The 23,189-nt window shown below is 31.0% G+C and overlaps 8 protein-coding genes and 2 pseudogenes across 10 annotated transcripts, besides 7 other annotated features; 5 read left to right on the top strand and 5 right to left on the bottom strand.

Annotated features, from left to right (window-relative positions):
- Positions 1-3,120: part of a mobile genetic element that runs on past the window's edge.
- TVAGG3_0473670 lies at positions 233-800 on the bottom strand (annotated as a pseudogene). Its single transcript has one exon. A coding segment is annotated over exon 1 (568 nt).
- A 486-nt stretch (positions 3,121-3,606) lies between the features above and the next one.
- TVAGG3_0473650 lies at positions 3,607-4,048 on the top strand (annotated as a pseudogene). Its single transcript has one exon. A coding segment is annotated over exon 1 (442 nt).
- A 409-nt stretch (positions 4,049-4,457) lies between these two features.
- On the bottom strand, positions 4,458-4,700 carry TVAGG3_0473640 (serine threonine-protein phosphatase family; the record flags this gene model as incomplete). Its single annotated transcript, XM_051235609.1, has 1 exon — positions 4,458-4,700. The coding sequence occupies one exon, from the start codon at positions 4,698-4,700 to the stop codon at positions 4,458-4,460; it is 243 nt and encodes an 80-aa protein (XP_051093433.1).
- Positions 4,701-5,220: 520 nt separating this feature from the next.
- TVAGG3_0473630 (phage tail repeat-like family) lies at positions 5,221-6,039 on the bottom strand (the record flags this gene model as incomplete). Its single annotated transcript, XM_051235608.1, has 1 exon — positions 5,221-6,039. One exon carries the CDS (start codon positions 6,037-6,039, stop codon positions 5,221-5,223), a length of 819 nt encoding a protein of 272 aa, XP_051093432.1.
- Positions 6,040-6,386: 347 nt separating this feature from the next.
- Positions 6,387-6,424: a mobile genetic element.
- Positions 6,425-7,601: 1,177 nt separating this feature from the next.
- Positions 7,602-7,638: a mobile genetic element.
- A 360-nt stretch (positions 7,639-7,998) lies between these two features.
- Positions 7,999-8,027: a mobile genetic element.
- A 105-nt stretch (positions 8,028-8,132) lies between these two features.
- Positions 8,133-8,960: a mobile genetic element.
- A 1,316-nt stretch (positions 8,961-10,276) lies between these two features.
- TVAGG3_0473580 (lung seven transmembrane receptor family) lies at positions 10,277-11,458 on the top strand (the record flags this gene model as incomplete). Its single annotated transcript, XM_001308084.2, has 1 exon — positions 10,277-11,458. One exon carries the CDS (start codon positions 10,277-10,279, stop codon positions 11,456-11,458), a length of 1,182 nt encoding a protein of 393 aa, XP_001308085.2.
- A 382-nt stretch (positions 11,459-11,840) lies between these two features.
- TVAGG3_0473570 (RNA polymerase II transcription regulator recruiting protein) lies at positions 11,841-12,486 on the top strand (the record flags this gene model as incomplete). The annotated part of the gene is made up of 1 exon (XM_001308083.2): positions 11,923-12,486. One exon carries the CDS (start codon positions 11,923-11,925, stop codon positions 12,484-12,486), a length of 564 nt encoding a protein of 187 aa, XP_001308084.1.
- Positions 12,487-12,750: 264 nt separating this feature from the next.
- Positions 12,751-13,848: a mobile genetic element.
- A 4-nt stretch (positions 13,849-13,852) lies between these two features.
- Positions 13,853-14,890: a mobile genetic element.
- A 233-nt stretch (positions 14,891-15,123) lies between these two features.
- Positions 15,124-17,931, top strand: TVAGG3_0473540 (uncharacterized protein; the record flags this gene model as incomplete). The annotated part of the gene is made up of 1 exon (XM_001308082.1): positions 15,124-17,931. The coding sequence occupies one exon, from the start codon at positions 15,124-15,126 to the stop codon at positions 17,929-17,931; it is 2,808 nt and encodes a 935-aa protein (XP_001308083.1).
- A 442-nt stretch (positions 17,932-18,373) lies between these two features.
- TVAGG3_0473530 (RNA polymerase II transcription regulator recruiting protein) lies at positions 18,374-19,138 on the bottom strand (the record flags this gene model as incomplete). Its single annotated transcript, XM_001308081.1, has 1 exon — positions 18,469-19,089. The coding sequence occupies one exon, from the start codon at positions 19,087-19,089 to the stop codon at positions 18,469-18,471; it is 621 nt and encodes a 206-aa protein (XP_001308082.1).
- Positions 19,139-20,329: 1,191 nt separating this feature from the next.
- Positions 20,330-21,094, top strand: TVAGG3_0473520 (RNA polymerase II transcription regulator recruiting protein; the record flags this gene model as incomplete). The annotated part of the gene is made up of 1 exon (XM_001308080.1): positions 20,379-20,999. One exon carries the CDS (start codon positions 20,379-20,381, stop codon positions 20,997-20,999), a length of 621 nt encoding a protein of 206 aa, XP_001308081.1.
- A 351-nt stretch (positions 21,095-21,445) lies between these two features.
- Positions 21,446-22,741, bottom strand: TVAGG3_0473510 (VPS9 domain family; the record flags this gene model as incomplete). Its single annotated transcript, XM_001308079.1, has 1 exon — positions 21,473-22,732. The coding sequence occupies one exon, from the start codon at positions 22,730-22,732 to the stop codon at positions 21,473-21,475; it is 1,260 nt and encodes a 419-aa protein (XP_001308080.1).
- Between the last annotated feature and the right edge of the window lie 448 nt (positions 22,742-23,189).

The raw sequence follows: 23,189 nt of genomic DNA, 5'->3' as shown, positions 1-23,189 counted from the left end.
AACATGTTTAAAATAGTTTTTTCCACTCATCTTCATATTAGCATATCCGTCATTTCGCTCCCATCCGCTTAAAACTCTTTTTGTCTTTTTGTTTCTGACTTCAAATGACTCACAACAGTGAATTTCATATTTCTCATCTAACAAACAAGTTTCCCAACGGTCTGTTCCAACAAACTCAGCGTACATTTCAAATAAAATAAAAAAATATTTTTTTTGAAAAATGTTTTTTCCTTTACTTAACATAACCACCAGCTACCATAAGTCTTTGACGCCAACCCATACCAGCTAATGAAGGTTGAATACTAACCTTTGGTTTTGGTTTTTCTTCAGTTTTTGGCTTCCCTTCTTCTATCGGTTTTTCGTCACTTTTCGGTTCCTCTGACTTTACCCTACTTGCAGGAACAGTTGTGTCGTCAACATCTTCATAAATATCATATGCCATTTGTTTTTGTTTTCCTTTCAACTTTTTGTGTTTGTTGTAAAGTTTAGAATATTTCGACTCTAAGTCAATGAGATGTTCTATAATGAACTGTTGGTCAGTGAAGTAAACTTTTCCATCTGTTGTCTCGAAAGCTCCTTCAGACTTCAATATTTTATTTGTGAGAGTCTGTTTCTTTTTTGAGATACTAGCCGTTCCATTTCTATGAAAGTGACTTTGTAGTTAGGGGTTTGTATTTCCAGACCTGGCACTTTCTATTATTGAATTTTTTCTTCATCTGTAAGTTCTTTGACAGGTTTTGACAATGGTTCTGAACTTTTTGTTTGTGTGTCAAATCTACCGTTTCAACTTCTTCCGTCATTTCATCTCAGTAAAAAATTTAATTTGGTTTGTTTTCAACTGTTGTTTAGGTTTTTTAAGTCGGTCTAAAACTTCTTGAGGTATAGGAAGAACTTGACAAACACGTGGTTGGTGTAACTGCTGGAAGCCGACAATCCATCTTGAGCCCATTTGTCTCAATGCTGTATTGTTCATTTCATCTCAGTAAAAAAATTTACATTCCCACGTTTGAGGCGGTTGCGGTTTGGTTGTGTTACCCACTGTTGTGCATGGTTATATCCTCTGTTAAAGAATCTTTCACCTTGGTCCATATAGTGCCCTGCTTGGTTATAGTAGTCATTTGCTTGTTATAGTAGTTTCCTGCTTGTCTTCCTACATTGTCCATCCATCCTTGAACTTTTCCTCTTGTTTCAGGATTTGGAATAAGATTTGTTGCATCTCGTGCTACATCCCAACCTTTCTGTACAGTTTGTATAATAGGCTGTGCTTTCTCTTTCAGTATACCTAATGTACTCAAAATCTTCCTTCCAACTCCAAATACACCTCTGGCTATTGTTCCCACTGCGGGCAAAAATCTGGATGCAACTCCTGCTAATGCGCCAAATAAACCCCATTTCTTATGGGTTAAAAAATGACGAATCCAAACAAGGACCCCTATGTTTCTAAGGCACAAAAAAAGCACTCAATAAAAATCTTTAGTTCAACACCAAATGCTTGGTTTATGGATATTCTTGGAAAACATTCCGAGGTATAGAGAAGATGGACCTCCATACTGGCTAATATTTGTCGGTCAAAACACAAGATACTGTGAAGCCATACCATTACAGTCCAAAGCTATTTTAGATATCTTAGCAGCTTTGACAATATTCGTTGACAAATACCATCCAACAAAACTGACATCTGACTGTGAAAGTTCTTTCAAATCAGACGATATTAAAAACTATCTGCGTTCAAAAAATGTAAACCAATATTTCATTGTCGACCAAAACCATTCTGCTCTTGTGTCATTGACAGTTGTATAAAAATCTTAAGAGACTTAAACCAACCACAAGGTGGTGAAGCAAATGAAATGTCATATGACGACAAATATAGACATTTCTCCATGGCAAAGATGAGACAAGTTTAAATATTACAATAACCGTAAACAAAAAGGTTTGGGAAACCACTCCCCCGAAGAAATGAAAAACAACCCTGACTTAGAGAAAGACTATATATTTAATAGTTTAGTCAAAAGAGACAAACAAGAAAGAATGCCAGGCTTCAAAACTTAAGAAAGGTGACAAAGTAAAAATAGAAATACCTAAACGCGACCCATATGAAAATACTATTGACTATGACAACAATGGGAACCCGACAGGTACTCACCTTCGTGTTCGTAAAAATAGAAGAAAGTATACAAGAGAATATTATGAAGTTTTAGGCAAACATGGCAAAATGTACAGACTGCAAGCAGAAGATAAAACTACTATTGTCAGACCTCGTTTCAAACTTGTTAAGGTTCAAGGTGGTATACTTTCAAAGACAGTTCCTAACAAATATAAGACAACTCCTGACGAATATGCTAAAGAAGTTGAAAATGACGACTAAGCAATTCTATACCATGCACAAACTGTCATGTAAGGTGGCATGTATTTTACCTAGTCCTGTAGATGTTGTTGTAAAAGTATGTTGGTGGTTTCCTCCTGGTTCAGTTTGTCGAAAAGTCTTTTTTGCTGAATGGTTATAATCTGGAGATAAAACGTCATAGCCAGCTTCATACTCTGAGTTGTATAATGGGTGGTCTCTTAATGAGTGGCTATGGTCGCCAGAAAAGTTTGTTGTACCAGAATGACTATGTGGTGGCAAGTTGTCGACAGATATCGTTTTACTTCCACTGTTTTCTTTGGAGTGTGTGCACAATACAAAAAACTTTCGAGTATTTGAGTCCAAGTTCCAAAACCAAGTACTACTTCTGGTCTGGTAGAGTTCATTGACGTGTAAATAGAACCAACTGGGTAAATGGTTTGAAGTATTTCTGTCTTTAATGTTTGAAGCTCTGTTTTGTCAGCTTTTTTATCATATAAATCTTGAGCAGTGAATTTAACTTTGTTTTCATCCTCCATGACATAGACATTTCTACATCTAATGTATCTCATCGTTGTTATGTCTTCTTCCGATGTTAAACCTTGTGGAAAGTTAGGAGGTTTCCAATCTAATACATCCCCACCAGCTCCTTCAACCGTTCCTTCAATATTTTCTATACCAACAGTTGCGAAGAAATCGTGTGTATGTCCAACGTCACTTTTCCTGTTTAAGGTTTCTTGTAAGTTTGTAATATTTGCAATGGTATGTGTATGAGTCTTTTAGAATATTCTTTGTCAGCTCTTGTCACTTCACTTGACATTTTATTGTCAACATATGTTTATCTGCTTTGTCATCTAACATTGCTGGTAGTTCATCTACGTCATAGATGTTATGTGTATGATGTTTTTGTGGGTATGTTCTATCTGTCCATGCGAGAATATAGTCTCTTGTTGCATCTACATACTCTTTGTCAGCTTTGTTGTCAATATCTGCTTTCAAAAGAAGTTCATCTATAGGTTTCTCGTTTAAAGTTCTTTTGTTGGATTTATACAAACAGTATGGTTCTTATTGTCTTGAAATAGAAACTCGTCTGTCATTGGGTTTATCGTCAGTTTTAAGTTTCCTTCTTTCAATGACTCAGATATCTTAGAATAGTTTGAAAAGTTTGTTGTGTTCTTATTTAGAGCTTGCAAAATGAGTTGTCGGTTGTGTTGTATTTCTCTCATAGACGCTGTTTCTTTCGACATTTTTATTCTAGATAAAATATGCTTTCAATAGAAAAAGAAAATTCAAGAGTTGCTACAACTAAACCATTAGATGAACTTTTTACGAATGTCGGTCAAAAGTTTGAGACAGAGACCGTAAAGCATGAAGGCTATCGTTTTGACTACCCACTAAGATGGTTAAGAGACCCATCCGTCACAAAAGCTGTTGGCTTTCGTAGAATGAAGTTCATTTCAGAAGCCATACATGGTTTCCCATTTACGGTCGCTTTTGAAGTTCGATACTATAACAAAGAAAAACGTACGTATGAGAAATTTGAACAGGGAAAACTTTTACAAGTGAATTTGCTTGTAAACTTAGAAACAACTCTTCAAGCTTTTCAAGAAAAAAATAAACGATATCTATATCGAATATGCAAACCAGTTTAACATTGACGAAGGAGAGTACCATCTCGATATTTTATATGACAGGAAAAATGCAACTGTTAAAATCAATAGAATAGAAGACCTTGGAGAAGACGTTTATATTTCTACAAAATATAACAACTTGGCATGGTATAGATTTTTGAGGATGTTAAATCAGCCTGCAGAATATCCAGTACACCCGAACTTTTATGAAGTCGAAAACCCTAATGGAACATATGAAAATGTTTTCGACCAAGATGCTATTATAGTTCATGCTTCATTTTCTGGTGCACAAAACTCTTTTTTATGCTTGGCAAATGACTTTTACGAAAAACCTACAAAGCTATATGAACCGCCGAGTGGAAGTATTTCAGACTTTCAAGTATGGTTTACTACAGATGGAAGAAAGAGAATAATTCCATTATACACGCGTTTTACTTAGAACTTAGTTTCATATACAACTACTATCGAACGGTAAAAATATAATTTTAATACGGTTGAGGTGTTGGATTTGGTTGCCAACTAGACTGTGGTGCAGGTTCAGGCTGTTGTATAACAGGAGCTTGTTCTTCTGGTTCAGGGTCTTTAGGTATAATACCAACAAACTGACCTACTCTTTTACCAATATTTTTGACTCCGTTCCAAATTCCTCTTCCGACAGATTTTATTCCATTCCATATACCTCTTCCAACATTTCGAAAGAAGTTTCCTATTCTTCCAAAGAAACCCATTTTACTATATGTAAAAATCTAATGTCCGCCTAGTCTCTTACGTTTCCTGTTGAGTTCCATTGCATTCTTTAACTGGAGCTCATACATTCTATTTCTCCTCTGGTAGAAAACATACTCTGGGTCAACTCCTGTGTTCGCGTCATCTGCATAGAGTTGTTTTATATCCCACTTCAGGGTTTGTATAAAACTCTTTCCATCTCATATTTGCATACCATGGTGGCAAACCTAACGCAGCGTCATTTGACATGGCAGTTTGCATTTGTACATCTGTTGCACTTGACCATAGTTTGCCATTGCAGTTTGTATTCTAACTTCATTTGGAATATTCTCTGGGTTTGGTTGTCCAGGTTGCTGTGCATTCGCTAAGTTCTGTGCGTCCATTTAATATTAGATAAAAATATCTCTTACGAGTACATATGCTGAACATTTGCAGACATTGGTTCATCTTCATATTCTCTATATCTTTCTGCCACGTCAAATAAGTAAATGACACAATGGAAAAAACCTAAAACAAGTAGTCCTATTTCAAACCACATTTACTTACTAGTAAAATTTCTTTGTTATGACACTTTCTCCAGTTTATAGGACCTCTCTCATATTCTATCTTATCGTATCTAAACTCATAGTCATGTATGTCCTCTAACCATCTCATGACACTTTCCAAACCACTTTTATCGGATGTAAAGTAAAAGCATGGATGGTTATGTAAAACGTCTAAAGTTTCTAAAGAGTCTCTCAAAGTCCAGTCTACTTGGTATTGAAAATCCCATGTGTTATAGAACGGCGGGTCCACTATAAAGAAAACATTTTCCTTGTTTTTATATTTTTCATACAACTCTGTCCAATGACATCTCACAAACTCTATACCCTCAGTATATTTTTCTATGTCCTCTTTGAAAACCTTTGTATAGTTAAGATATAAAACTTTTGACATAAGTGTTTCAATGTCATGAACTCTTATAGCACCACTATATAATAGTCTAGAAGATATACTATCCCAGTCAATATACTCTGCTTTTTTCAAAACCTCTCTGACAGTATTTTTCTTATCTAATGGTATACGTTCCATCTTACCTATAGGTATCTTTTCTTTTAACTCTTTCAATATTTTGTTTGTGTCTGGTATATGTTTGAGACGGTTCATATAGTTGTCGAAGTCATTGCATATAATCTTTGAGTCAGGAAATATTGTATGGCACAAATGAGATATATAGAAACTTCCACCGAACAAGTCTACAAATGTTAGACCATTCGGTAGTTTCTTAAGTTCTCTCAATAGAATATCTTTACATCTACTCTTATTTCCAAAGAAGGGTAACGGTGGTTTTGTAAAATTCATTTTATATATATAATAAAAATGTTTTTTCCCTGAAAAGTGACAGAAAAGTGACAAAACATCTTCGGGGCTAGAGGGCACGAAGTGCCTGGAAGCCCCACTACCTTTTTTTTTTTTTTTTTTTTTTAAAAGTGATTGAGGTCATAGCAAAACGGCTGTTTCAGTCATTAATTCTTAAAAATAAAAAGGGTAAAAACTAAATACAATGGGTAAAATTCAATAGTGTCTGTGCTATCGTTCAATTTGAAGGTGTCTTTTGAAACCGCAAGACACATTGAATTTTTGAATAGTGTATTATGGTTTGACAGACACCAATTAAAAAAATAAAATGATATTTATTTTAAATATATTGTTGTAAACAGAAATTCATTAAAAGTGACACCTCAGAAAAGCTAAAATATTGAATTTTTGGAACTTTTGATAGAGCACGTTTTTAAATATTAATTAAAGTAAATGTATATGTTGTAAAGATTCTTTTTAATAAAAAAATAAAATTTTGAAGAAGAACACAAAATCTTCTGAAAAATAATATCACATAAACTCATATTATTTTCTAATATATAACTATTTTATATAAAAATCAAATTCAATGATCTTAAAAGCGAAGGATAAACCTCAAAATTTACGAATATAATGAGTGGGAATATAATGCTTATCTATCATAAAACCATATGAAATATCAATTTTTGCTTTACGCCTAATTTTTGACGACAATTAGCAAAAAATGTTAAATGTTAACACTCAGTCCATTTGAATATGAAAAATAAAATTGACTTTGATTAAATGTTTTTATTTATCATGCAATTCTTCTTGCGACCAAAGATTTGAATAAAATTTCAAAAAATAAGATAGCTTAAAAAATAATATACGGTAGTGTTTACTAATAGATGAATAGTATATAAATTCTATTAAAATGGATTTGATCCAAAAAAATATATAAAATTTGATCATAAATAAAATCGTTTTAAATTACTTCTTCATTTAAATTATAACAATTATTTTTGGTTTTATATTTTTTTGGATCAAATCCATTTTAATAGAATTTATATACTATTCATCTATTAGTAAACACTACCGTATATTATTTTTTAAGCTATCTTATTTTTTGAAATTTTATTCAAATCTTTGGTCGCAAGAAGAATTGCATGATAAATAAAAACATTTAATCAAAGTCAATTTTATTTTCATATTCAAATGGACTGAGTGTTAACATTTAACATTTTTTGCTAATTGTCGTCAAAAATTAGGCGTAAAGCAAAAATTGATATTTCATATGGTTTTATGATAGATAAGCATTATATTCCCACTCATTATATTCGTAAATTTTGAGGTTTATCCTTCGCTTTTAAGATCATTGAATTTGATTTTTATATAAAATAGTTATATATTAGAAAATAATATGAGTTTATGTGATATTATTTTTCAGAAGATTTCATTCTATATGCCTATGAAAAGTACTCTCAAAACTAACTTTTTCCTAATTATAATTAAATCTAGAATATTGTATTATGCTTAGTATTATTTCATTTTTCTCATTCAATTTAGAATTTACAAATGTCAAAAAATTGAGAGCTGTCACTTTTGATGAATTTCTGTTTATTACAATATAAGATCCTTATATCAAATATAAATATTTTATCGTTTTATTTTCTTGTTTTAGAAATGTTTTTTATTGAAAAATCAATAAAACTAACTCCAAAATAAAATTTTTGATTTAAAGACACTATGATGACACCAGGCAAATCTTCCAAGACACCTATCGTCGGGAATCTAACAACCCTAGCATATTGTAACAGAATAGAATAATCACCAAATTTTTTTTGAAATTAAAAAATAAAAGTAAAAAGTATAAAGTAATCTAACCAAAAAAGATATTTAAAAGAATTTTGGAAAAAACAGAATAAGGATAATGATATTATTTTAGATACACAATCGATGTACTGAAGAATAATCCGGTAAAATGATGATATAAAATTAGATTATTTTACAAGTAGCTAAAAGAATAAAACTATAATATAAAATAAATGAAGTTTAATGAAACAATAAAGGTTAAATAAATAATAAAGATTTTTATTTTATATCAGTATTGAGAAGAAGTAACAGCTGACAATTGGTAGACAACTTCTTTATGTCTAGAAAATTCTATCTTGTATTTTATTTTTTTCTCGCTGTGAAACGTATTCGGTCATTTTTTTAAAAATTAATTTTTTGTTAGAGATAAGAGCTAAAACTCGGTAAACAACTTCTTTATGTCTAGAAAATTCTATCTTGCCTTTTATTTTTTTCTCGCTGTGAAACGTATTCGGTCATTTTTTTAAAAATTAATTTTTTGTTAGAGATAAGAGTTAAAACTTTGCAGACAACTCCCCCATGTCTAGCAAATTTAACATTCGTCTCCCATTTTTATATATTTGGTTTAGAATGTTCGAAAATGCGTAATATGGTCATTAATATTAATTGAAAAGAACCTTGAATTAATTCAATCTGATCTCACAAAATATTTTAAATTACAAACTTTGTAGTTTGAATAGAGAATTAGTATTAAACTCAAATAACTAGTTTATTTTTGAATAAAAATTATTTGAATTTATTCAATTTTGTGAATTTTCCTTCAAAAATCAAGTTTAAATATCTTATTTGCCATATAATTATAAATACAATGAAACATATTCGAAATTGAAAGAATGACTTTTTCTGTTCTTTCAATCATTCAATTTGAATTTTGCAATATTGGATTTCTCATTAAATAGCTATTAGAAACAACAAGCAATTTAACTTACATTCAAATTTATTTGTGTTATATTCAATCTTCTCAAAACTTATAATTTTCGGCTATAGCATGATTATATGCTATATAATATAATAAACCTATAATAGTATCATTCTTTCAATTATTTGAAGAGAAAACCGAAAAAATCTAATTTTTATGAATTTCAGATTTTCTTTTCATTACTGCTTTTCTTAATAGGTCAAGTTCTTATTTACGTTATAAAGTATGATATTTACAAATATCAAGTTATCATGTTTTTTGAGAAATTATGAGAAACAAACAAAAATGAAAAAGATAGGAATAGCAATGAATAGTGATGTGGGTATAGAAAATGTAAGAGATATGAATGCAAAGCAATCAGTATTTAGGACATTGACCATAGATTTCAAAAAAAAATGCTGCATATTGAGCGAAAACTATGATTATATTATAAGGCTGTCATTTAAAGCATAATGAAACTATTCCCTTTTCATTTTAATCGAATAAGATAGTAAAGATTTTTGAATTAGCTAGAAACTGATGAGATGTTTTCACAAATCAGATTTTTAATCTCTATAATGCATAATTCACTCAATATCTCAATTTTGATATTGCGAGATATTTTTGCTATCGGTTTCGCAATTTTGACACAATAGCAAGAGGGTTCTATAAGCATTATTATCAACGTAGAATCTGAATATCATATCAGAAAATGTCGCAAATCTGACATTTACCCGACCAAATAGCAAAAATAATTGAATACTTTTCGCAAAAACTTTAAAAATCGATAAAAATATGAAATATAGATATTAAAGAGACTTTTTATATAATATTCATAAAGATTTTCCAAAAATATGATACCGCAAAATTAAAAAAGTGACGTCTTGAGTGGAGTCAAAGGTCGAAATTGCTAGCTAAATGTTTTTTTAGCGAAATTGCGTATTGTACGTTTTTTCGCAAAACGAAACCCTTATTCGGAATTTAATAAAGATTGTTATTAAATGGGAAAACATGAGAAAACTTATTATCGTTAAATAATTGAATATCAGTTCGGAAAATTTGAGGAAAGGTTATTAATTCGATTAATTAGCATTTATCCTAGCTTGAAATATCAGATTGTTTAATATTACAGATATATTGTTTCAATGCGAATTTTCGGTTTTATTCAAATTGGAAACACAAAAAAATAGTGGTGATTTTAATTCGTAAAATATTTATTTATAAATTTGCAACTATAAATATATAAAAGTATTTGTGATAAAATACGTACACAGAAATTTTGTGACGACATCAAATTTTTAACGATTAACTTTGGATTATTTTTTCATTAATACAAATTTATTGCTTCTTAAATAATTTTTGCGTTATTATCAAAAATTTGAATAGTATAGATTTTGAATTTGGGAACCATATGTATCTCTTTATCATTAATGAAATTTCGATTTATATAATCAAATTCAAACACTTTTCAATTTTTTTCAATGTATAAATATGTTTGCGCTTTTAATCATCTTTTCGCACTCAAAAGAACATTCTATCGCATCTAGATCACGAAAACTATCATTACCTCAATTTGGATTCCTTCGTGGCGGTTCCATTCATGTTGAACTTATATCAGAAACTGCAGAAGATTTCCGTTTTCATATGGTTCCAAGAGATAGATATGAAATTCAAATCAGAAATGATTCTAAATACTGTACAATAAAGTATGGAATTATTCCAAGAGTCAGAAAAGAGATTTCTTCTGATTTTAAATATATCGAATGGTACAATCAGATAGAAATTTCCGGTGTATATCAACCAATGATCGTTGTATGCTCAAATGTTACTTCAGAATATCACGTAAAATACGATATCAAAAATCCAACATTCGATTTCGATTATAGATACTTGAAGAGTGATACAGTCTTCCTCATTTTTGATTGTCGTTTTATTTGTTCTGCTGTTCTTGGAATATCGGCATGGTATTTATATCCATCTTTCCTTATTCCAATCCAGCTTTATACAACATTATTGGCAGTGTTAGCAGCAGTTTCTTATGATTTCAATGCATACAAGTATCAGAAAATGATCAAAGAAAATCAATTCGTTAGCAAAAAATTTGAATTATTAAATGATTCACTTTTGATCCTCACAATTGTCCTTTCTCTAATAATCGGGCATTTAGTTAGTATGGGCTATTCAATAATTGCTAAATCAATCCAATACAAGACCCAATTGAATGTTCTCATTACACCAATCATAATTGGTGTTTTTATCTATCTTATTCAGCACGGAGAAGATGAAGTACTGAATATTCTATCGATCATCGCATCCAGTTTTCCAATTTGCTATTACCTGTATAATATCATCAATAACGTTGCATATTTACTTGAAGCATCAAGCGAAGTAACAGATAATACGATGAGTCTGAAGATATCCATGACTTTAAAGGCAATTTCAATATGGATTTCTTCTTTAGTTTTCTGTATCATTTCAATACCTCAAGAAAAAGGCCGCAATTCAATTATATTCTGGTCAATATCCCTTTTCATACAAATTGGATGTCTCTCAATTTACTTTGTGTTTTCTGGTGGATATGTTACAGAAGATGAAGAAGAGGAGACAGTTGATAATGTAATTTATATTGAAGACCCGAATAATGATTCAAGATTGATGGTTCTGGAACCATAATTCTGAAAAAATTTTAAATTTGTTTATTATCTTTTCTTTATTTGTATGTTTGCTTTAAATAAATGTTTGAATTTTTGTTTGAAATCTAAATGAAGGTGAATGAACTTTTCACAGACATCTTCAATAAAAATTTTCCTAGATTTGCCATGTATTGCTATTCTATTGGTTATTATTCAGAAGCAAATTGTCTACATAAGAATGAGATTTCCGTTTTATGATATCGATGGCTTAAAGGGTCATAATCGCAATTGTGATAAAATTCACGATCGTGCATGAATGATAAAAAGTTGAAAAACAACATATCCATACTAATCTAGCCTATTTTAACATAACACCGAATGAAAAATCATTGAAAAAATAATTCGCAATTTTGAAAAATCTAATTTTAGATCCTCAAACCCAATTATCCTGATTAATACAAATTTGCTCTGTTGAAATTGCACACTCTAAAATCATAACCATTAATGAGGGAGGTCGATCCCCAATACGGGAAGGACACAAATAACACAAAAAATACTAAAAAAGGCTTTCGAGCTCGATTTACAGAGGAGGAAGACAAGCTACTGAAGGAATTAGTTATTAATAAAAAAAATACTTCATGGAAAGAAATAGCAAGCCATTTACCTGGAAGAACTGCATGCCAATGTCGCGACAGATATAACCAATACCTTTTCAAAGAAGTTGTAAATAAGCCATGGACTGCAAGTGAGGACCAAATAATTGTTGAAAAATATCGTTTATTTGGTCCTCATTGGGTGAAAATATCACAATTTTTGCCAGGACGAAGTGGTAATAATGTTAAAAATAGATGGAATTGCGCTTTAACAAAATATCACGGAATTTCTTATACATATGCTAAACAAGAGAGAAGATCTAAAAAGGATAAATGGAATAAAGATGACGAGGAGACTGTAACTCAAATCCAAGTCGCCCCTGATCAATGTACCACCTTAATTGATCAGATGACTGATTTCATGATGAAAAAGGTTAACGAGCAAAATGATCTTTTTGGATCAATTGACGAGTAAATATGTTATTATATTTGTGCAAAAGTCCGAATTTTTCCATGTGAAAGAAATTTATCAATAATTTTCGATAGGTTATCAAAAATAATCTTGAAAAGTATTTAACCTCAATATGCTATCTCTAGAAATACCGATAGATAACTTATTAAATAACTAAGGTTTCAAAGATAAGGTGACTTAACAGTAGCTATGATACTCCTATGAATTAAAATAACCATCATAGAGAGTATTCAAAAAACTATGATTTCAAACCTTTGTCAGATTAAGGGTCCACTGTAAGGCCAAATAAGGTCTATCGTCGTCCCAAAAATATTGCTCGAGATGGTTTTACTAAGGCCCAAAACTTAAAAAAAAAACAAAAAAATTAAACTTTACTCTTTTGAGATCCTTATCAGATATGCATCAATTTGATGCAGTATCGCAGTTCAAATCTGATTTTTTAATGTAGATGTACTCTAACATCCTTTAAAAAATGCAAAATGATATTAATTAAGCTTTTCATTTCTGTATCATACACGAAACAAAATCGTTCATTATACTAAAATTTATCAAAGTTTGAATAATGAAAAAAATAATATCTAAATTTTTACATTGAGTCGGCTATTGATATGGTTAATATTAAATCTTGTAAAAATTGGCATTATCCAGAATAATACCCACTAAAATACACAATTTTTTTTAAAAAAAATTTTATCAATTGTTATGGTATATCTTTATGATAATGAATAAAATGCTTGTTTTTCATAAGTAAATACATAATTTATGCTTAAACACAAAAAATAACACGAAAATTTTTGGCCAACATATCTAAACTAAGGATAATGGTTTGAATATATAAACAATAATACTTTGTCCAGGGAATTAAATTTGTGCTATCCAATTGTCAATTCTTTGAATTTTTTTTAAATGCAAGATATCCCGGCATTAGCCTCAATAAATATATATATTATGCATCATAATATTAGTTTGTAATGGCATTAAAGCGAAATTCCTAATTTCTTCTCAATTAAATTCCTTGAAAAACATTGGAATTAATGATTGGAAATAGGTCAAAAAAATTCCTAATATAAAACTTATACTTAAGATAAAATTAAAATTCGAAAATATCTATTTTTCAAAACACGCATCCAAAAGCGAAAAAATTCGAAAAAATCATGTTCTTATAAAACTCACTGATTTTGCAATTTTTATGAGATTTGAAGTGATAGAATATATTACCATCTTATTGAAACATATACTTTATTGTTACATTCAAAAAATATTAATCAGAACACTAGGAAAAGTGGATTTTCGAAAAAAGACGATAATGATTATTTGCAAATCGCCTCTCAATTTTGAGAGACTTTCAATTTTTACAGTGGACCCTTAAGGGTGCACCCGTATGTACGTTTATTTGAGAGGAGGATTACCCTCTCAATTTTGAGGGATTCGTTAGTTTATTTTCTCGATGAATATGCAATAAAATTTGATTTTTACCTTATCAATATACTTCATATAATATACACATGTTCACGTAAAAACTTTTTCCCAAAATCCTCAGGAATTAAGGGATTTTTGAATTTTAAGAATTTTTTTCGAATTTTTTCGAAAAAAAAATATTTTCAGAACAGCCTTAACGGCTAAGATTTAGGAACAATGTTAAGTATCAAAAAGAAAGGAGGTCTGATATAGACAACATATATCGTTGAGGGTTGAAAAAATCTCTAATATTTGAGCCCAAAATTTCAAATTTTAATTTTTTGAAAAAAGAGGCCACCCGTATGTACGTTTATTTGAGAGGAGGAGGATTATATTTTTGAAAGGGTGAAACATTATGAATATGTTAATTATATAATAATATGTATTATTATAAAAAAGAAAAAATAAAGCACGTTAAAATTTTTCTTTCTTGATTTTTTACAAAATCTACTTAGAATTATGCAAAATATGACTAAATAATTATAAATTTCAAGTTAAATTTTAATTTTGATAAATAATTTAAATTTCAAAATATCAAGTTCAGTTCGACTATGTATGTAGTAATTCCTCAATAAAGTGCCAAAACCCTATTAAAATATATGAACATTTTCAACATTTTAATGTTTTTATTTAAAAATTTGTTGGAATATGAGCTTCAAACAATTATTATGTAAATAAAAATAATTAAATATATGTATTTATTCGTATTACAACCGTAGTAAGTCGATTCTTCCTTTCTTCTACTGAGTTTTGAATTTGATTTCGAATTGGAAAGAGATTCAAAGGGAAAATACTAGCGGATAAAAACTACCTCCATGAAAGGGTCATAATGGAGTCAAGTTGTATTTTTTGATATTTTTTGCTTTTCGAGCCTAAATAGGTAGCCAAGATAATGCCTAAAAATAAGGTTCTAAATTCTGAAGTTTACATGATCCTCTCGTGTGCACCCTTAAGGGTGATGTTATGAAAAAAAATTCAATGCTGTTGCCAACTTGCAATTTATATGATTATAATCAGATTATGCAGACTATCAAGAATATTATTAAAATCAGAAAATGCTGAAAAGTGACAGAAGCATAAAATTCCTTATCAATAATGGTTATGATATAAAATCATTTTTAAATGTAAAGAAATAGCTAGCAGGAAAAATTGAGAAGGTTTTATTAATTGAAATTAAATTTTATGCACGTTTCATCTTCTGGGTCACACATGACGTATGCGATGACCGAAGATGCAATAAAACAGACTAAAAATGTGGGACGTTTGCAAGAAATGTGTATCATGCTATTAAAAGAGAACGTTGATTATAGCCAGAAAATAAAATCTAAATCGAAAGCCCCAAGTGTAAATAACGCCCTCACCTTAAAATCAGATTCCAATATCAGCATTTTGCAATATAAACTTAGCGCTTATGACTTCTACAGAAATATTTTAGAAAGAAATTTACAATTACTTGAATCCATTTTAATTGCTGCCTGTAAAGACAATAAAAATATTATCTTACCGAAAACAGACATCGTAAACATCTTTAAAGTCAACAAAGAAAACATAACGAAGATGAAAAACCTCCATGAATCAACAGAAGGCTCGGCACCTAACTCTCCAGAAAAGCCCATTTCCCCAGAAAGGAGGAAATTAACAGCGGTTTCTCCACCTTCAAGAAAACGCGAAATACATGAGTCTCCTGCAAAAATAGCAGAAAATCAAAAGAATTCCAATTCACCAAACCAAACAAAAATCGCTCAGGTTAGAGTACAGACTTCAAAATCTTCACTCGTTGAAACTCGGTCAAATCCTGAATTTCCTTTTATTCAAAAACAAGATTCTGAGTTCAAATTACAGAACAGTAAACATCAACATGGAAATTTCAATCAAGGAAATTCTTCAAAATCACCTTCCGCTAATACTCGGGAATTAAAGCACTTATCAGCGCCATCAAGTGGTGTAAGATCAAAGAGTGCGAGAAAGCAGACGAATGCCGAGCTCGACTCAGAATTTGCCGAAAAAATTCAGGAAAATAGAGAACTTCAAAAACACGTTTACCAAGCGAATGAAGATTATAAGTCCTGCAAGATGGTTTTAAGAGAGAAACGAGAAGAGCTCATCAAAGAAATCGAAAAAAACAAAAAATTAAAGTCAATAATTAACGAAAAAATGGAAAATTTCCAATCTAAAATTACAATAATTACTACAGATATCGAAAAATTACGAGCAAGCAACAGAGATCTCAGAAATAAACTTAACGAAATTGATTCATCAATACAAAAAGGATTAGAACAAATTGAAATTAAAAAGAAGCAACTTGAAAATGCAGTACATGACAAGGAAAATAGATTAGATCAAAAATATAATCAATTACAAAATACGAATACTCGAAGTGAAATTATATCACGTAAACTCGAAACTGAGGGAAAGAACGACTCAGACAAGAAGATTAAGTCATCTATGACTTCACCCGTTTCGTTAACGATCGATGTATTGCTCCAAAATATGGAGATTGAAAAACATAACGTTACAGGAAACATAAAATATTCTTGTGATGGTGCCTTATCTCATCTACAGCAATTTATCGAAGACGATGATGATTCTGACGGAAATTATGATATGCCAGAAAAAACTACAGTACAATTCCACAATTTGGATCTTCCATCTGTTAAACCATCACCTCCAGTGCGTAGATTACCAAATTATTCTGCAGAAGATTCGGATGATCAAGAAATTCCAATAAAATCTAAGCCAAATATTCCAGTAATTCCAAAGAAAGAAACAACAATTCGCTTCTCTCAAGATGCTTCTCCGTCTCCTACTAAGAGTATTTCCCAATTCGTTGAATCTGATACATCAAATGATTTCGACTCTTCAGTTTCATCGAATTCGTCTCATCCTCCAATCAAAGAAATCCAATCTTCACGAGAACTTCCAAAGTTTTCTCTAATTGAAGATCCGGATTACATTAATGAGCCAATTCCACAAACAGAGACAAGTCCAGAAGGTTCACCGAAGAAAGTGACAATAGCTAAGAATTTTATTCCGATAAAACGCCATGGAAGTTATTTGAGTTTAAGTGGGTCGGATTTCCTCGGCTTCAAGAAAGAACATTCTTCACCGAAACCACTCGCAATAACACCGCCACAAAAGCTTAAAGCTCTCAAAGACGAATCTGATGATAGCGACAACGAATTTTCAGATTTACCTCACGCATCTAAATCCTCAAAGGCTTGTTTATCACTTTCTGGAAACTTTGTTTCTCCTAAAGGTCCATTTGACTCTCCGAAAGCAAGATCTCCTTCTCCTGTAACAGTTCATTTAATTCCAAAGGTTCCAAATTCACCTTTAGCTCATCAAGTATCTCCATTTGCTCAGAGTAATGCATCTAACGCTAAATCTTCTGATAACGAACGTCCTTTGAGAAGATTCAGTAGTAATTCAAATGATGAAGACGATTTCTACATCCAAAAGCCAAGAGAGTACAAACCACCAACACCATCGAATGATCCGAATCTTCTTAAGCATGCAGAAGGAGATTTCGTGATTGTTGACAATTTTGGAAATGACAATGATGAAACTCCGATTTCTATCAAACCTGTTGGTCGTTCCAACCCAATTTATGCAAGCGTTTCACCAGAATGTCCAGCGAGAGTTCCTTCCCGAAGAAATATCAAAATGGCGAGAAGAGCGAGTACTCTGGAGATTACTCCTTTCTTAGAAGCTGATCCTGCGCAGGAGAAGGCACAGAATTCATGGGTTGTTCCAACTCCTGTTTCAGTTGAAGATAATCCAGTCGATCTGACAAAGCTTATCGAAATGATTCCTGATGAAGTAAGAAAAGGTCCAAGAGATGAGATTGTATTCGATGCAACTCATAAATTCGATTACGATAATCTTGTTTCGCAACTTCAAAAACATAATACAGTTATGAAGATGAAATTCGAAGGACCTCCAAAGGATATGGCAAGCAGCGAATTACTTGAGCTTTTTGACAGATTATAATTTTATATTTTAATTTTTTATATATTTTTGTATATTTTATATGATATTATTTTTGTAAATATTATATTTTTGTATATTTGATACGTATTGCGGGTTTTTACACCCACATTTATATCGCGATTATGGAAAATTAAGAGTTGTTGATCGAAAACAATATGCATTAACTATATGGTAACTTGGTCGTTAATATGGTATGAAGAGTAAATCTCAATTGATTAATAAGAATTCATATAATGAAATAAATAAGGTTCTTTGTGATTAATAATTTGAAAAGGTGTTTACAAATTTGATAAAGATATAAATGGATTCAGTGCCGTTGTAAAAAAAGAATAAAAAAGTTTTCAAATTTTTTGTTTTGTTTTGATTTTTTTTTAGAAAGAAAAAAATAAAAAACATGAAACAATATAAAAACAAAATAAATACAAACAATCGCATGTATTGAGTTATATCATGCAGTCATCATATAGACACACAAGATGTGGATAGCAGATAAAATAATATAACTTCAAACTTTTTGGTGAAATTAAATAATCGCACTTAGAAAATTTCTTCTTCGAAGAAGTTGAAGACACTCTCGAAGTCAAAGTCGTCTGTTATTGGAAATAAAGAAGTTCCTTCGCTCTTCAAAGAACTGAACTCTGTTGAAACTGGAATTTTTGTCTGCATCATTGATGAAGCGAGGACTGATGGGTTTGGTGATGGGTGTGAAGAAGGGACTGATGACTGTTCTGATGACGCAGATTCTGATGTGGATGATGAAGGTGCAAAAGAATTCGACGCTAAGGCGTATGCTGAGAGAGATGTGTATGGGTGAATTTCGGATGTGCTCGCGTTGATTGTTTTGTTTTGCATATTCATCAGTTTCTTGTATCTGTTCTTAACATGGATGTCGTTCCTCTTGTCGAAGAAAGATGCAATATGTCTCCAGTGTGGTAAGTACTTAGGAACAACTTCTAAGAGAAGTCTGTCTTCTTCCTCGGTCCATTCGCTCTTGTTGACGTCTGGTGAGAGGAAGCGTGTGTATCTGTCTTTGCACTGACGTGGTGTGCGTCCAAACATTTTTGAGGCAACTGCTTTCCAGTTGCTTGTGCCAAGCTTGTTGACGAGAGAAACAAGCTTTGCGTCTTCGCGTGGGCTGAATCTGTTGTATGCTGGCATTAGTTAGTTGCTGATACTATAAATAATGAAGTGAGAGGTTACGTTTCTGTTAATATTCGATTGAAATTTGAGTGCCACATTGATTTGGCTCTCAATTCCAAAAATTGAATAGGTGAGGACCAATTTGACACATTGAATTTTGTGGGACCACTTAAATGGCAAGTATAGAAAAGCGATTGAGACGAAGTTTTAGTAGACAAATGTAGTTTACGCATGCAGTTAAAAGCAAATAAGAAATTTTGTATTGGATAAAATTTTGTTTATTCTGAAAAAATATAAAATTGTTTGAAATTTTGTTCATTAGATTACCCGTCACACAATCCAATGACCAAAAACTCAAAATGATCCTTAATCCTAAATACTAAAAATATTCTTTTTCATTCTTCCTCAAATACATTTCAAACATCTCTCTTAATTTTCAATTTTTTGAGTAGAATTCATATACTGAAGACAAAACTACAAATATCTATTATGCACTTTATAATTAATCGACTAATCATTTTAACGAATAACATTTAATTATTGGAAAGGAGTAATCTAATATCTTAAATGTGGTAACTAGCTGAATCATTTTAGTTGGAAATTCCGCTATTTGATAATTTTGCAATTATTAATTATTAATTTGAATTATACGAATATTCAATAATTAAATAATAAAGCGTTTTAGTGTTGAATGTGGATGATTGTTTTGATAAATTTGATCAGTGATAATAATAATTTAAATTATTTTGATATATCTAATTAAAGCGGAAACTCTTGAAAGGAACATGTAGCATATGACATACATGTCAATATATTTGCCTGTAAAGTTAAACTTTTGAACTCCAAGAAGTAGACTGGCCCAGAAAGAAAAAAGAAATCAAAAATAAAATCAGATGTGGAAATTTTAGCCGGATCGGTATTTATGCTGATAAATATGTGTAAAGAACAATGATATTAATCATTTCGCTTATTAATGAATTTTTAAAATTGAATGGGAGGTAATCAAATGAACAAAATTTCAAACAATTTTATATTTTTTCAGAATAAACAAAATTTTATCCAATACAAAATTTCTTATTTGCTTTTAACTGCATGCGTAAACTACATTTGTCTACTAAAACTTCGTCTCAATCGCTTTTCTATACTTGCCATTTAAGTGGTCCCACAAAATTCAATGTGTCAAATTGGTCCTCACCTATTCAATTTTTGGAATTGAGAGCCAAATCAATGTGGCACTCAAATTTCAATCGAATATTAACAGAAACGTAACCTCTCACTTCATTATTTATAGTATCAGCAACTAACTAATGCCAGCATACAACAGATTCAGCCCACGCGAAGACGCAAAGCTTGTTTCTCTCGTCAACAAGCTTGGCACAAGCAACTGGAAAGCAGTTGCCTCAAAAATGTTTGGACGCACACCACGTCAGTGCAAAGACAGATACACACGCTTCCTCTCACCAGACGTCAACAAGAGCGAATGGACCGAGGAAGAAGACAGACTTCTCTTAGAAGTTGTTCCTAAGTACTTACCACACTGGAGACATATTGCATCTTTCTTCGACAAGAGGAACGACATCCATGTTAAGAACAGATACAAGAAACTGATGAATATGCAAAACAAAACAATCAACGCGAGCACATCCGAAATTCACCCATACACATCTCTCTCAGCATACGCCTTAGCGTCGAATTCTTTTGCACCTTCATCATCCACATCAGAATCTGCGTCATCAGAACAGTCATCAGTCCCTTCTTCACACCCATCACCAAACCCATCAGTCCTCGCTTCATCAATGATGCAGACAAAAATTCCAGTTTCAACAGAGTTCAGTTCTTTGAAGAGCGAAGGAACTTCTTTATTTCCAATAACAGACGACTTTGACTTCGAGAGTGTCTTCAACTTCTTCGAAGAAGAAATTTTCTAAGTGCGATTATTTAATTTCACCAAAAAGTTTGAAGTTATATTATTTTATCTGCTATCCACATCTTGTGTGTCTATATGATGACTGCATGATATAACTCAATACATGCGATTGTTTGTATTTATTTTGTTTTTATATTGTTTCATGTTTTTTATTTTTTTCTTTCTAAAAAAAAATCAAAACAAAACAAAAAATTTGAAAACTTTTTTATTCTTTTTTTACAACGGCACTGAATCCATTTATATCTTTATCAAATTTGTAAACTGTTTATTGCCTTATTTTTATCATTTACCAAGATTTTTTCGTTGACAAGATATGAAATGAGTTTTGGAGCTCACTATTTGATCAATTGTCAACTGCATATATATTTCATACCTCAATTAACATCTGTTTGCATTGTTAATATTAAAAACAATAAAATTATGAAGAATTATTTTATTAAACAAGATTTAATATAGAATATATAAATAAAAAAACTATTGCTTGCACTGAGATATTCTCTTCAACTCTTCTGCAACAGCGAAGATCTTTGCCTTGGCGTATTCAAATTTTGGTGCAAGTTTATTAACAGGGATGAAATCCATGCAAAGTTTAGACATAGAATCAATATCATATATTTCACTCGCAAGGATACAAGCTAAAAATAGGATAAATATGGTATCAAATGAGAAAACTGTTTCTGTGTAGTTACAAAGCCTTGAACAGCCTTTCTCAATGCTCGTGATTGCATCATTAACACAATCTAATATGTCAAATGGACAAACAACAAAATACAATTTCTGTAAACTTGAAACAGCATCTTTAAAGTCTTCTATTAATGGGAATACATCTCTTGGATGTAGCTGTTCATCACATTCTGGTTTATAAGGAGGAATCATCTGTAAATCGCAAATTTTTAGTTGTTCAAGAGCTTTTGCTTGCGTGTAATCGATCTTAAATGCTAATGTTTGCGGAAATCTGATAAATATTGTTTCGTAGATGTATCTATAAATGCAAATAAAAAGTATTGAATCCTTAGGTTTTTCAAGTTTTAGATCTTTGATGATCTGGTAAATTGACTCGTATAGTTCCAATGAAAAAACTTGTGCATCTGTTGTTTCGTAAACATTTATGACATTATCTAAAATTTCTTTGTATGGCAAACAAGGAAGAGTGAGTAATGCCATGAGATATGGTTCAGATGGATGTACAGGAGCAAAAATAGTTGAATTGCCTACATCTTTTGCAAAGTTTTTCAAGAGACGCTGAATTTCTTTTTTAATTTGTTGTTTGTTGCGATTATCTACTGGAGATATCGAAAGAGAATTTGTAATTATTTGAATATAAGAAGTAATGCGTTTCTTATTTGGAAAATCGGTTGTATCTTTTTGAAATTCTTCGACATTAACTTGAATAAAGTTATCTTGTGCATAATCCATTAATTTTCCAAGTAAATCAATGAATTTGCTGTATTTCTTCTCATTTTCGTGATATTTTTCCAGTTCCAAATTATACAATTCGTCTTCGAGGAATTTTAATTCATGAAAACGTAGAAGAGCATCGCCTGTTAGCATTAAATGATTTAGATCTGCGTTTAATTTCTTGGGATGGTTGATTAAAAAGACAAAATTGTAAAAATTCGTAAAATATGATGTAGATTGGAAGAAGGCCTCAGTTGAATCTTTCTTATCTTTGGTTATAACAAAATATTGGCGAAATTCTTCAAACCCAACGAAGACTTCTTCAATCTCATTCATCTCACCGTGGATAATATTCAATTTTTCAAAAAAAATTGATCATATCATATATGCGCGATAAGGAGGATATTTTTAAAATATAACAAATTTAAATAAATCATTCAATTTTTGAGAAGGTACGGAATCAATAATAAATATTGGGAATTGATGCGATCAGATCTAAAGTTATGCGATTTTATCATATAATGACGTAAAAATATCAACATTTTTAAATGTTCTAAAAATAACATAATAGAAGCATCAAATAAGTTTTTTGATTATCAATCTGCTGGATGAATCAGGAAAAATTGTTGTATTCATCCACAAAGCTAGTATCTGGCCACATACTCTAAGAAATCAGTGCGGCCAAAAACTTGTGCTCTTTTATCCCTTCAAATTTGTGAGCAATTTAAAAACGTTTCCATGATGAAAGAGCTATAATTGTACGTGCTGATAACATTTTTCAATTTTTATGTTG

Source organism: Trichomonas vaginalis, chromosome II (assembly GCF_026262505.1).
Source record: "Trichomonas vaginalis G3 chromosome II, whole genome shotgun sequence".
Classification (NCBI taxonomy): domain Eukaryota; phylum Parabasalia; order Trichomonadida; family Trichomonadidae; genus Trichomonas; species Trichomonas vaginalis.
This window is presented reverse-complemented; position numbering and strand designations above follow the sequence as displayed.